Source organism: Ambystoma mexicanum, chromosome 7q (genome assembly GCF_040938575.1).
Source record: "Ambystoma mexicanum isolate Mex_15411 chromosome 7q, UKY_AmexF1_1, whole genome shotgun sequence".
NCBI lineage: Eukaryota > Metazoa > Chordata > Amphibia > Caudata > Ambystomatidae > Ambystoma > Ambystoma mexicanum.
In genome coordinates, this window is record NC_090941.1 from 850,968,995 (window position 1) to 850,983,895 (window position 14,901).

A 14,901-nucleotide genomic window follows, 5' to 3' on the forward strand; every position below is an offset into this window, starting at 1 on the left:
TGACAACCAGCTCAGCCAGAACTTGCTTGCACTTACACCCCCCAAGTGACAAATCAGCCTCTAAAGGGGGGTTAAAAGCCAACCCTGCATCCAAATGAATTATTTGGAGATTGGACGCCCTTGATGTAGATGAGGAAAGGGGAGGGCTGGCCAATGGACTCGCTGTAGGGATCTGCGTATTTCCGAGGCTTCTATTGCACAAGGAAAGATTGCATTCAGGGACATCAACGGATGGACTGCCTCGGTACTCGAGCAGACCATAGCCGAGCTAGATGGGGACTTTCCCGGCCCGACACCATTTGTAGGGATGGATGGCGAGGTGAGAACTACGATGTGATTTTCCGGGGTAGAGCTCGCTGGGGGCAGGCTGCTAACTAGTTCACCCAAACCTACAGAGCCCCCCTCATGATGCACCTGCATCTCCATCCCAGGGCAGAGGATTCTTTGGATGGGGAGCCCCTTAGGGGGGCTAAGGCTCGGGGTCAGGGCGAGAGGACAAGGTTCTTCAGCAGAGGGTGGGCAGAGCCTTCCTCCGTTAGGCGCTATGAAGGCCTGGGCCACCTGAGACTTTGCGATTCGGTCCTCCCCATTGCGTTGATCCTCATGCAAATTACCCCGATTGAAGGGTAGTGATCCTTCCCTGGTCCCATGTTCGATGACCATGCTGCTCCCCCATAACAGTAGAGCCCCACAGCCCCCTTCTGTCCACACTTGGGGGGCAGGGGGGAAGTAGAGCACTCACCCCCAGATACTAAAACAGTGTTCTGGGCGGTCGTGACGAGGTTTTCAGCCGGCACACCCTTTTTAACAACGGGACGTGTCCTCTTTATAACCCGTACCTTGTGCTTAGGATTATGCCCACTCTCTTGGAGGGCATGCTCGACGCACACCTTGGGACATGGTGGAGGCAGATGGAAGGGTGAACGAACTGGAAATGTCAGGGGGGTTTTCCTTGGTGGGCCGTGGGTTTTCATAGTTCTCAGGCTCTTCAGCAAGGACATTTTGGGATCAGCAAGCTTAGCAGACTCAGAAGAGCCTGCGCGGGCAAACCGGCCTGGGCAAATAGTCCCTTCGACGTACACTCGCCTGCACTTACTTCCCTTTTCCTGCTTCTCCTCTCTCGCTGGCGAACCCTGGACAGGCCTCCCGCGCCGAACACCTGCGGTGCCAAACACCGCGCCCTTGCCCCGCCGCGGGCTTCACCACTGCGGGGCTTGTGGCAGCGTTTAAATTTGATCTGGTAGACCATGCAATACTATGCAATCATCTGGTCACGGCAGCCTGCTTCTCCAAGGAAGCAGTCGCATGGATCCAGTCTTTCTTAGATAACAGGACAATGAGAGTCTTCTCTCCTCAAGCAGCTGCTGACCCCGCACCCATTACTTGCGGCGTACCCCAAGGATCCTGCATATCTCCCAACCTCTACAATATCTTCACAAAGCCCCTTTTCGATGATCTAGACGGTCTTGGTATCACCTACACCAACTATGCAGACGATACACAGATCCTCATCCCGTTGACGGGAGATTATGACAAGGATTTGGCTTTTGTGAATAGAGTCTACCTCATCATCCAGGCATGGATGGCCGCCCACGGTCTATGCCTGAATGATGACAAAACTGAACTCCTCATTCTAGGCACTTCTTCCAACATCAAAAAACTGGGCCCCAACTATGACTCCTTCATAATTGACAGTATCATTACTGTAGTCAAAGTAGTTAAAACCCTTGGTTTTTATGTAGACTCTGAACTTATCTTTGGTAAATGAGTGAATTCCATGGCTTCAGCCACCTCCTACACCTGCAAGCTAATTAGAGCAGGAAAGCCCTTCCTCTCACCTAATAATTGCGTCATACTAGCAAGGGCATTAATCCTGTCGAAACTAGATTACTGCAACGCCCTCTAAATAGGCAGTAACAAATACAACACCTCCAAAATTCAGACACTTCAAAATAATGCCCTGAGAGCCGCCCTAAACTTCCCTAAAAATGCCCACATATCAGACCTTAGGAGATCTACCAACTGTCTTTCCACTATAGACAAAATCCTCCTCAAAACAGCTTCCCTTACACACAAATGCCTCAACCATGCAACCCTGCAATACCTTATAGACAGATTCACCAGACAAACAGCCTCTCGCCCCTTACGAAAAGCTAACTCTAACCTTTTGTTAGTACCCAGATTCAAACTTACTAAATCTGGCAGGAGTAGCTTCGCTGTTAAAGCGCCACAACTGTGGAACTCCCTTCCAACTGCTCTAAGGGAAGATCTCCCTTACCAGCAACTCAGATCCAACCTGATCCAATGGCTAAAAGAGGATGATGCCCAACTTCGCCCTTCTGTCATTTGGGATCTCATGTATATTTTGTATACTTGCTCTGGTCCATTTATCTGTCACATCTGCATTCTTGTTAACTCACTGTACATACTTCTGTGATTTTTTGACACTACATGTCAACAGCATTGTAACCGTAGCTGTACCCTGTTTATTTGTAACATGTTACCTACGTTGAACAACCCTCTTTCTGCCTTCGCGCCCGAATACCCTTGGTCTGGTGTGCAATATAAACAAACAAATGTGTATTCTTATATATGCAAGGTAGGTAAATACAGATTTAGACTAATTAGCACACAGGGATCATTTACAAAACAAGTCATATGTGACAGCTTCAATAGTTGTTGCTTGCGCTTACAATTATTACAGAAAATAACACCAATGACAGTTCTACCGTATTACTATTAGTGCTGCACACTAAAATTGGATAGAGAAATTATAGTTTAACTCATTCATTTAGTAAACTCACATCAGACAAAGTCTGTAGAAAGGAAAAGGAGGGTTATTCACCTGTAAGCAGTTCTTTACTTTCTAGTACCACTTTGCAAGGCTTCTAATGCTTTTGTAGTCCAATCCCCAACTATCTAAGAGTTTATCAAAGTCAGTGTAGGAGTGGAACAAAAGTCTTATGCAGCTGCAGTAAAGGCAAAGTTCCTCAGGCTACTTTAGTCACAAATAAAAATGCTTTAGCAAGATAACCGATGTATAGAGACACTGCAAAAGACTGCCTAAAAGGACTCCAGCTGTTAAGCTTGGGCCCAAGGTATGGGTGGAAACTCAAACACCTTGTAATGCACTCAAGTCACACTGGAGAAACTATTCAGCTTGAGGTAAGTTCTACCTGGTGCCCCACAGTACCTTAGGGTGGTTGATTAAAACACAGCTGGATTCTCTCCTGTGCAGCAGGAACAGAGTCTCTGAATGGGATGTCACAACAGCAGCCGTGAGAGAGTAACCTCAGCAAGGATTTCTTCGGCCTCCCACATTAGTCTGCGGTTTCGGCACCTTTTTATCAGCTCAAACCATGGACAGTTATCACCCGGTCTATTTGTCTCGATTCTACAGTCCTTCACAGCGGTGAGGGGACGTGGATGAGGGGAATTGTGCCTCTGGATGTCTAACTGGATTTCATAGTTCTGGGGGGGAGAGGAGGGGGATTTGTCCACACAAAGACGTTGCACTGCAAATTAGATGTCCCCTGGTATTCGCGGTTTGCAGCCCTGGAAGGTCACAGCACCTCAGGGGATGGCTCTATCTGCAGCTCGTCTTGGGGCTATTTGGTCCCACCAGCCAAAGATAAAGAGTTGTCCTCTTTGGAGCTCCTCTAGCGATAAGAAAACAAGCTCAGGACAGCAGTGGTCGTTTCATGGTTACTGGAATGGTCTGCAGGAGTCTCTGCTTGTCTTCAGCTTCAGATCTTCTGTTCCGGTGGTCGACTTGCCTTCTGCCTCAGGAACCTCACCTTTTATTCATTTCCCATTTACTCCTCTGCAAACTCCCAGTAATTTACAGAAGTGGGCCGGGTGGCTGTCCAATCAGGTCAGTCAGGCCTGCCCTCCCCTCACCCCCCCAGTTGGAGCTGGTTCCATTCAGGCACTCTAAGTGTCAGTCCAGAAAATGTAGACATCCCTGGGGTGGAAGGAAATGCATGATAATTGCTTGGCCGAGGACCAACCGCCTCATTTAAAGTGTTAAGAATACATGCTCATTAGTTATTACACAGTTATTGGCCCAGCTAGAGTGCCGCCATTTTAAGATGACTAGAATCGCCATTTTGTTTTCTCTGTTCTCTTTAACATTGCCTCTTTGCCTCATGTAAAACTGCTTTGCTGTAGATATTATTTCGCTTCAATGGTCCAAGGCTACGAAAACATGTGTTGAAACATTACACTGGAGAGCCAGACAGAAATGCCCGGTTCCCTCCCTCATATATCCTTGAAGACAGGGAGCAAGGCATTTAATCAGTACATGAATGCCAGCGAGTCTCTTGAAAGAATAGCAATGTACGAAACTAGCATTTAAAGAGTTGAATTATGTTCTTCTTTACGGCCCCCCTTCCTAAGCCCAGTGAGTCCCTGGAGAGCGGGCTGACCTCCAGAGCGAGAATCGAAATTTAGAGATTGGGAGGCCTGGTATGCGCCAGTCTCCTACACACAGCTTGCCTATGAGAAACAGAAATGCTGTGTTCTCGCAAACAAAGAATGAGGTCTGTAAAACTGGAGATTGCAACCCGTTACTAAATATGGTGGTCTAAGGTGTCATATTTGTCACACTGGTCAATCATCGCCTCTAATTCAAAGGGAAATGAATTGAGGGCGGCATCAAATGTGTCATACTGTGTCATTGTTGATTGTAAGGTGCTCCTTTTGTATATATGTAACTGATGTACGTCGCTTGCTTGCGTCCCCCGAGGTCTGTTTAGACCCACGTTGCGGGGCATGAGACCACTTGGCCAATTGGGACTATTTTGTATTGCAATAAACCCTAGATTTTGGGAACGGAACCTCGTGTTTGGCCTATCTATTCGTGTGTGGCGACTTTGCCTTGTTTCCACATTCGAGGGTCCCTCAGGGGCCCCTTCATAAGGGCAGGGGAGTGTTAAACTCCTCCCCTGCTTCCTGTCTTCACAGACACACTAGAGCCTAGGCGGGGGCACTCAAGGGTTCCTGCCAAAGGCAAAACTAACATTCAGACCTCCCCCCCCTCCCAGAATGGTAGAAGGAGTCGCCCCTCATTCAGGAGAGAAAGAAAAAAGTCCAGAAGTCCAGCAAAAAGTGTGGGGGGGGGGTCTCACTAGGAGGGGGGCTTAAGCATAAAACTGATGAATCTTCCTAACATTTACGTCCCAGGGTGCTAATAAACATTTCCGTCCAAGGGTGCTAATAGGCCTACATTTCTTTCAAAGAAAGGGTCATAACAAGAACGCGACCCACTCTTTCAAAGAAATAATAATCTAAGATGCCTGCCATGGAAATGGAAGCAAAACTCTTCCATTTCCGTGGCGGCCAGAGGACATGAGGGACGCCACACGCACTGCCCAGCTCATGTGCTATCGATTCAGTTAAGTGGGAGAGGAGGTAGGGCAGTTGGGTGGGGAGGGATAGGTTTAGAGGTGGGGGGGGGGGGAATGGCAGGGCAGGCGTCGGCTTCTCGGAATGCAAGCTTATACCGTGAGGTTCAGCCCACGTTCTGAGCAAACATATTGGCTAAGGTGCCCGCACAGTGTTCCAATTGCTATTACATCTACCTTCTTCCCTTTGTGATTACCTTAAACAGGTATGCAAACACAGAATGCTAAGACGATCACAGCAGCTTGGGCAAAGCATCATTACAATAGGCTGCCCGTTTGACATGAGAACAGGTTTTTGAGCTGGTCTACAAAGTGTAATGCACACGGAGTGCATGAGGGGTGGCCAACATGTTTGCTATTAAGATGGATTTTCAGAACCCCAAGAGAGGGTTCTGAGGGGCCACCCTATTATAGTGAAGAGGGAAAAGGTACTTAAGTATAACCAAACTCAATCAATGTAGTGTAGCAGATCCCTATGGGTTGGACTTTAGATTTAGGTATGGTGTAGTGGTATAATGAGACTTGGAGCAACCAAATAACATTGATAAAAGACATTGATAAAAAATACTCTATGCAATGAAAACAGCTGGTAAGATGTCTTCCTCAAACAAATCTATACACACATTCACCTGGTGGTCCTCCTAAAGCGGTTCTAGGATACGTAGTTCCGAACCGGTAAACAGATGCATTTAATAAAGCAAGTGAAGATAAAAGAAAGCAAAATGAGCAGTAATTGAAGTTTGCCTTAAAATAAGGCCCGCCCAACCCTGCTATCCCAAATACGTCACAAATCCCAGATAGTTCTGGTGGTGGTGGTGTGGGGGGGGGGGGGGTTGGTGGGGGTTGGGGGGTTGGGAGATCTTTAAGTGAGAAAAATAAGTCTTGTCCAACAGGTAAGTCAACTGTTCCGGTGATGATAAAACTAAGGTACGTTCCAGAGATAAGGAGATCTTGCATAATCCCACCCACTAGGGGAAGCCAGAGATAAGAAATGTACTGATCACGACTAGGCGAGGGAGAGTTAGGGCCAGATACTTGCACTCTGTACAATCCTAGGGTGGGGGGGTGGGGTGGAAACTGGTGTGCAAGCTCACACCCCTTGCCCAGATTTCTCTAGAAACCACCCCCCTGGGAATCCTAGATGCACTGGGCCTACTTTATTCGCTGGTCCAGTTGCAGAGTCCTATGTGCAACTGTTTCCTTTTTATCCCATAATCTACGATATGTATTCAATCCTGACCATCAGGTCTAGTGCCTCCACCCTTTACCAAGGTTGGGTTGCGTCTTTATGACACTGTACATTATTGTAGAGATCAATAGGTTACCGACTTGCTTGTTAGGTTTTATGATCTGCTGGTTTTCCACAAACGCCTGTTTTTTGTTGGGTGCTCACCTCTGTAGATCTGTAGAGGGCCTAACATACATTTGGGCTAGCATGGTTCTTGTATAGGCATTACCGTTTTTAGAATATGCTGGTCTCTGTTTAATACTGTGCATTAACACCAAAAGTACTTCTACGAACTGAAAGTTTAATATGTGTTACTTTATTAAAAGTATACAATTGTACCTCTGTCACTTTACAACACCTACCAGAGTGTGAAGCCTGGTCGCTCTGACCACATTACCTACACTAATCGAGGTTATGCTTCCCATTCTTGACAGGTGCATTGCCCTTGCCCCTAGGGTGAGTGGCATCCTCAGAGGGTGGTACAACAACTGCCCCAACAATGACAATGTAGGGAAAGCTACAAGGGAAAATCTTATCCAACAGTTGCCATAAGATTTTGTGAATAAGGATGTTTCTGTTGAACTGCAGAGGCAACCACTGCTCAAGAACAGAGTATGAATGAATGAATAAGAATAAAACATTTGTAAAGCAGCTAATTCTGAGCGAACCAACTCAAGGAGTCTTGAGAAGAACCCCCATGCATATTAAAACAGGGGCAGATCTAGAACGCAAACCAATGGGAAATCAGAGTCCAGGAAAGTCTTGCTGCCAACATTGTATTTTGGGTTCTTATCTTCCATATGGATGAGGACAATTCCACCATGCAGCCTGATATATTTAACAAAGTTAAGCAAGCAAGCGCAATACTCACTCCCAACTTGCATACGAAGGTCATCCTCACAGCAGTTCTCAAAATTGGTTATAAGCGAGGACGTCATATTAGACTGAAAGTCTTCAGGAGTTTCAGTTTCTTCATTGAGTTGCACAATCTGTAAGGGAACAACACTGTTATAAGAAGTCCCGTATTAATTTGAACATAATTTTGAGTCCAGCCCTTTCCCTAAATACTGGCACCAACCCTAAAGTTGCAAAAGGAGACTTCAATCCAACATCAACAACCATTAAAGGTGGATCCAAACTCCTCCAATCCAACACACAAACCAGCAAAAGCAAAGAGGCCTACAAGCAGTGCTGGACTGGCCTACAGGGAACTTGAGATTTCTCAGTGGGGCTGTGCACCATGGGCCTCTTGTGTGGCTACTCTGTTTTCTCCCCAAGCATCCCTTTGAAGTAAAGAATGTGTTAGAAAACTGGGGGCATGGGCAGAAGCGGAGCAATGAGCCGGCGAAGCTTGGCGCTCTGTGGCCCGCCGGCGGAATCATGCTGAAATATCAGATCTGCGCACTAATCGGACCTCTTTGTGCTGAGATATCGGTGCCTGGAGTGAGCAGGGACAATTTGGGCACAGGTTCTCCCATGTAGAGCAGTTCCTGCATGGCAGAGATCGAAGGGCCGCACATAACGCGCACCGAAGTGGGCCTGTGTAACGGGAGGCTGATGCAGTAGGAACAGAGCCTCGTAGACCTCCGGGAACGGAGGCACGTTCCAATGACGGTGGAGCAGAGAAGGCCCATGGGAGAGCCAGCACCAGGCAAGTGGTGAGCGCTGCAGAGGGACCAGATTTCTGCGCAAGAAAGGCAGGCAGGCCGGGGAGGTGAAATCAAGGCAGGGAGACCTGCCTGGGGACCCAGGGCGAAGAACACGAGAAAGCCCATACTCTCGAGTCACTACAGCATTGTTTGTTTGTTTGTTTGTTTATTTATTTATTGTGCGCACCAGACCCTAGGGTAGCAGGGCGCAAGAGAACAAGGAGGTTTACAGCTTAGTTAACGTTTACAGGTTACAGATTAGTTAACGTTACAGGTTACAGGCATAGTGGACATTTCGAATCTGCAGGGTAGGGCAAGTGCAAGTGCAGATAAGGCGTAGCTAAACAGTCAAATCTATGGCGATCAAACAGTAAAAGCAGGTTAGTACAAACATTATAAGAAGACGTTACGTATAAAGTGACATACGCTATGTCGCATTCTCAATAAGCCATTTTATGGTGTTCTTTCTGAAGTTATTGAAGGTTTGGTCAGATCTGAGTGCAAGGGGTAGGGAGTTCCATAACTGTGCTGCCTTAACTGGGAAGCTGGAACCTCCAATGGTGGCTAATTTGAATCTGGGCACTAGGAGGCAGTTGGGGCTGGCTGTCCTTGTGAGTCTCGTTGGATTTTTCCTGTGACAGCACTGCAAGCGGTGAGACTACTCAGGATACTGGAGTCAGAATTGGGGAGCCTGTGTGGGGCCTCAGGCTGGCGCACAAGTATAATCCGGGACATAAATAAAGTGGAGGCCCAACCTTTGTATTTAGGGTCTATAGATCCAAGGACATTAGGCAAAAACCAGGAAGTGGACAAGATCCTTTTCGCGGTAGCTGGTGGAGTGTGGGGGCAAGCGAACAGACATATGCTCAGGGAATGGAGTACTGGCAGTGGGCCTCGGTGGACCTGGCCAAGCGGTGGAGAAACAAGGGGAGTTATACACCAGCGCCATGGTGAAAAGGCAGCAAAACATGGAGCAGTTTGTGGGGGCATGACAAAAACTGGCGATGCGCCCAGGAGAGGCAAGAAGTGATCAGGAGGGGGTGTCGGGCACCCTAGAGGTGGTCACCATGGAGAGCCTCCTAAAGGCCATAAAGGTATCGAGAGGGTCCTTGGAAGGAAAGATCCAAGAAGTCTGAGTAGATGTAACCTTGATAGGGGCAGACATGAAAGGAAGATGACTGAAAGGGTGACACAAGTAGAACAAAGAGTGAGCGATGTTGAGGATGCGCTGACTATTGAAGAATCAGGTTATGGGACTGGTGGGGGCGACCAGGACACAAGGAGAGAGCTAAAGATGCAGAAGGCCGCTCTAGGAGGTGTAACATCTGCCTGATTGGGCTACCAGAGGGAGAAGAGGGCCAATGCATGGAACGGTTTCTGGAGAGACCACTACTATTGCTAGAGGACTTCAAGTTGAGAGGTCTGTCTAAATTGTTCACAGTGGAAAAGGCACACAGTGCCCTTGAAGGGCACCACCACTGTGGGGGCCTTCACGTGCGATTGTTACATTTTAGGACAGAGATGCCATTTTGCAGGAAGTTCGAATTCGAGGACATTTTCAGCGAGACAGTGCAAAAATCCTTAACTTCCCAGACTACACAGGAAGTTCAGAGGCAAAGAAGATCCTTCAACGCTGTCAAGAGGAAACATAGGGACTGTAACATGCGCTACATGATGTTCTTCCCTGTGAAACAAGGTGCTAGCAGACGGCAAATCATTCTGACGGCAGCGGAAGTATGGAGCTGGCTGGAAGCCAGGGGAGTGATGGAAGATCCTCAGAAGAAATGTAATGATGGGACATGAGCTGAAGCCTGGAATGGGGAGTGACCACTGGGACTGGTTTTGACCTAGGGAGGGGAGGCAAATTGGCCTGAGGGCCTTAACAAGCGGGTAGATTCGGTGGCGGTGGAGCCATGAGTGATAGCCAAGCACCCAGAACCATGAAGCCCCTTGCCCTGCAGGTGAAACCTGTGGCGGGCCGGGGGGAAAGGAGGTCAATAGGGCACCGCTGGTTTTGATGATCGGATGCATGGTTTGTGGAGAGCTGAAAGGTTAAGTTGCACTATAGGAGGAAGTAGCGGGGGTATGTATGTGGGGGTGGGATTGTTTCTTGAAGGGGTTGCAGCAGGTGGAGTGATGAGATGTCACTGAAGGAGCAAAGGGAAAGAAGGGGGTGGAAAAGTAGCTGGGAGGTTACAGTTAAAACTAGTTTGTTGGTTAGTTTATTGTACAACTATTAAATGTCATTTCACAGTCTGGGCTGGGCGGTACTGGCATAGGAAGAAGGGAGGGTTCATGCATGGACTTGCAAACAGCCGGGCACCATGATCATTAAATGTTATGTTACTTTGCATTTATATAGCGCCTTATGTACCATTGGTATGGTCTGAAGGCACTGGTAGGTTGAACGCCCCTGGGAACCGAAATTCAAGTCAGTAGAGAGAGTAGATAGAGTCAAAGGTGCGTGTGAGCACCGGATATGTGTGCAGATGGTGTGGGATTCGTGTAATAGCCGCCTCTTAGCAGTAGATGTGGTGGTTGAGAGATCAAGAGTATGTGTTCGTCCTGGCAGTATTTATCCAGACTGATTGTGGCTGTGTTAGGCCTGAGGAGAACGCCTGCCTGGGGGGGGTGTAACCAGCAGTGTTTAATTAGAGTGATGGGCAGTATGAGGCAGATGTTGGTATGAGGACAGCTATACCGAATGATGTCATAGTATCCCTGTGTTCTAGTTGAATGGTGGTGTAAAGAAGAGAGTAAGCGTGGTGATGTGATATGATGGGTTACACGCTCTTACAAACATTCCATGTACTTCAAACCATTCCATGTAAATCGCGCAATTCTATGCACTCCAGTCCGCTCCACGCGCACTCCAGTCAATCCATTAATTCGAATCTGTTCTATGTACTCCGATCCGTTTCGTGTGTTCTAGGTTGTTGTATGCACTCAATCCACATACTTCTCCATATCATTCACATACTTCGCCTGTTCCATCCGCTCTACGTACTCATTTGCTCTAGGCACTTATCCGCTCTACATGCACTCCGCACTCATCCGCCTTACGCATTCATCCACCCTCGGCACTCGCCCGCTCTTACGCACCCCTCTTACGCATTGATTCGCTCATACGCCCTTGTCCGCTCTACCCACAAGTCTGTTCGACGCATTCATCCACTCTACATACTCCTCTGATCTTACACGCTCTTCCGTTCTGCGCACCTGGCCACTCCGCGCACCCGATCTTTCTACGCACTCAACAGCTCTACAGAGTCGTTCACTTATCTGCTCTATACACTCATCCGCTCTACATCCTCGTCCGCTCTACACACATCTGCTCAAAGCACTCCTGCGTTCTATACACTCCTCCGCACTTGCCCACGCATCCGCTCTTGCCCACTCATCCGCACTACACACTAAGCCATGCGCTCATACAGTCGGAGTCATCCGTCACTGTACTCATGAGTCTCTTGTATTCATCTTTCCATCCTCTGTTCATTCATTTCATTTTGTCCATTGCACTCATTGAATCCATTTCATTATTTTAAATCTCATTACTGGTCTCGTAAGATTTATTCTTTTTATCCACTTCACTGCTTTGATCTACTTTACTCCTATTCTGTTTGTACTTTAGTTTACATTAGCGTTTATTAGTTGTCGATTTCTCATATGGGTCTTGATTTTGTATTGTTATTAGTTTTATTGTTATTTAAGCTATAGTAGTTCGTTGGATTGATGTCATTGAGATGCTGTTATTCTTTTTGGGTCGGTTTCCGGGGAAGAGCCAAGTTTTCAGCAGTTTGCGGAAAGACATTAGATCTTCCGTTAGGCGGATGTGGGGTGTGAGTGCATTCCACAGCGTGGGGGCCAAGGCTGAGACCGATAATCCGCCTACCCTGACTGAGTTAGTTTTAGGTATGACTAGGAGGCCGGCTGAGCTTGATCTCAGAGTACGTGGAGGGTTATAGGGTTTTAGCTTGTCTTGAAGATATTAAAGACAGGGACCTGGAATGTTCAGGGCTGAGAAGATGAGGTAAAAGGGTTAAAGTGGTGGCATTTCTGAAGCGGAATGGGATACTGTTAGCGTTGCTCCAGGAGACGCACTTGGGTCCAGATCTGGCAGAAATGTGTCAAATTGGGAGGCAGAGTATTCGGGTCTACATATTCCTCCTTTGCAAGAGGAGTTTTGGTCTGGATAAGGGAGGACACCCCGATACATATTACGGACACATGGGTAGACCGAGATGGCAGAACTGAGATACTATGGGGGACTCTGAAGGGAAAACCCTTTTGTTTGGTGAACTCCTACGCACCAAACGCTGATACAGAAACTTATTTCAAACTGGTGAGGGAGGACAGGATGGGGATGTTTATCTGGGGAGGCGATTTTAATTGTTGATTAGACACAAATAGAGAGATCAGGGACTTCTGAAACAACTCAGTCTTCGGACTCTCTTGGTAAGGTTGTACAGGACTTGGACCTAGTAGATCTATGGCGGGGATCCCATGGGGAGGAATGGGTTACTCTTTTTAATCCCTGGTACATGGCATCTACTCTCAGTTAGATTATTCGTTGGGATGGAGCACACGTGTTGGTTTTCTAACATGCAGTACCTGGGGCAGATATTGTCAGACCACGCGCCGTTGGTTACAGAAAACAAAATGGTTGAGAAGGCATCTGCCAATACCACTTGGCAATTCAAAGTGGAGACCCTGGAGGAGGTGCCCTTCAGAGAGGCAGTAAGGGACGAGATAGCTTGGTTTTTCAAGATCAATGAAGGGTCCGTGGAACATATGGGGGTTATGTGGGATGTCTTCAAGGTAAAATGGATGGGGGTATGTATATCTAAGGTGGTAGCAGTGCATTGGACCCTCACTGAAACCTTGAAACAGAGCAGAAGGTTAAATGCCTAGAAGCAGAGCAGATCAGTGGACGCCAGGTCGGGGAGGATTTAGCGAGGGAGTTACAAAGGCATCAAGACCTGCAGGAGAGGCTCCTCCGATAAAGATAGGGAACAGTACACTGTACAGATGCATGGGGAGGGGGGGAAAAGGCAGGTCGTTTATTGGCAAGGTTAATCTGGTGGGAGGTGCCCGGAACGACTATTCCACAGGTCTATGACTCCAGGGGCTTGCTGGCGATGCCACAGGAGGAGATAAATAGGGAGGTTCCAGGAATATTATCAGTCCTTGTACAGTAGCGAGGGCTTATACGTGGAGTAAGAGAAAATTGATGTACTGCACAAAGTGCAGATGCCACGCTTGTCTGGGTGGGGGTAAGCAAAATGAGGGTCTAGAGGCACCCCTAGACAAAGAGGAAAGTTTGGCTGCTATACTTTCCATGCAGAGGAATAAATCCCTGGGGATTGATGGCTTCCTATTGGAATTCTACCACACCTATACGGAGCTACTAGTTCCAAAATTGAAAAAGGTGTTCGGCGTGGCATTTTAGAAAGGGACTCTTCCGGAGCCCGTGAGGGAAGCACTCATCACTGTACTACTGAAAGGGGAAAAGGACCTGTGTTACAGCGACTCTGACAGGCCGATCTCCCTGATCAAGGAGGACAAAGAAATTGGGGAAGATCTTGGCAAACAGGCTGTCAAGGGTAGTCCCACGCCCGATAGATCCAGACCAGTGTGGGCAGCAGGAATACCTCCATGAACTTGAGAAGGCTGCATTATGTAATGGAAAGGGGGCGATGGCCTTATTGTCCTTAGATGCTGTGAAGGCATTTTATTCAGTGGAATGGGTATGGCTCATCAAGGTATTGGAGATATTTGGCCTTGGCCCCAACATAAGACGATGGATCCAATTGTTCTACAGAGACCCCATGGGCAGAGTGAAACCAGGGGGGGTGGATTTCACAGTGCTGGGTACGAGAGGGGGACAAGGCACGGTTGCCCAGTATCACTGCCCCTCTTTGCTATGGCGTTGGTACCATGAGCTTGCTATCTCCGGAAGTGTATGCTGGAAATGGGGATTGAGATTCGGGATATTCGTCACAGCATCTCACTATACACGGACGATGCCTTATTATATGTGGGGAACCACCTGGTAAATGTAGTGGTTCTTTTGGAAGTGTTGGGGCAGTATCAGAGGTTAAAGGGATTCCTCAACTACGGACAAATCTGTGCTCTTCCCTCTGGCATCACTTAGGAGGAAATGAAGGGAGGAGCTCCCAGATTGGGGCATTAAGCAGGGTTGCCAGTCCTTCCACTACCTCGGAGTGCAGATCTTCCACGAGATAGAGGAAACCTTTGAATATAATACAGGAAGGGCACTAGCAGGCGTGGGCAACGCAATTGACTTTTGAAAGACCTTGTATCTCTGATGGGAAGGTTGGCCCTGTGTAATATGATGATTCTTCACAGATTACAGTATTACTTGGTCAACATCCCCTACCTAATTCAAAAAGCTTTAAGATGTTAGACATTAAAGTAGGGGAACTGTTGTGAGGCAACGGGAGATGGAGGGTGCCCTTGGCCACTTCATAGGCCGCATCAAGATGGAGGGTCGTCCCTTCCAGACTACGAGCTATACTTTGTTGCGGCACAGTTTCAGGCGGTCGGAAGTTGGGATGATTCAGAGGAGAGGGGGGCGGGGGACTATGGCTGCCGCTGG

At 47.9% G+C, this 14,901-nt stretch overlaps 1 protein-coding gene across 4 annotated transcripts in view; it reads right to left on the reverse strand.

The window, feature by feature from the left end:
* CEP295 (centrosomal protein 295) overlaps positions 1-14,901 on the reverse strand; it is a 721,329-nt gene that overhangs the window by 431,039 nt on the left and 275,389 nt on the right. For all 4 annotated transcript variants that reach the window (XM_069639287.1, XM_069639289.1, XM_069639288.1 and 1 more), the window contains exon 18: positions 7,505-7,622. In XM_069639287.1, the coding sequence (XP_069495388.1) occupies positions 7,505-7,622 (118 nt within the window). The remainder of the gene's footprint in view (positions 1-7,504; positions 7,623-14,901) is intronic.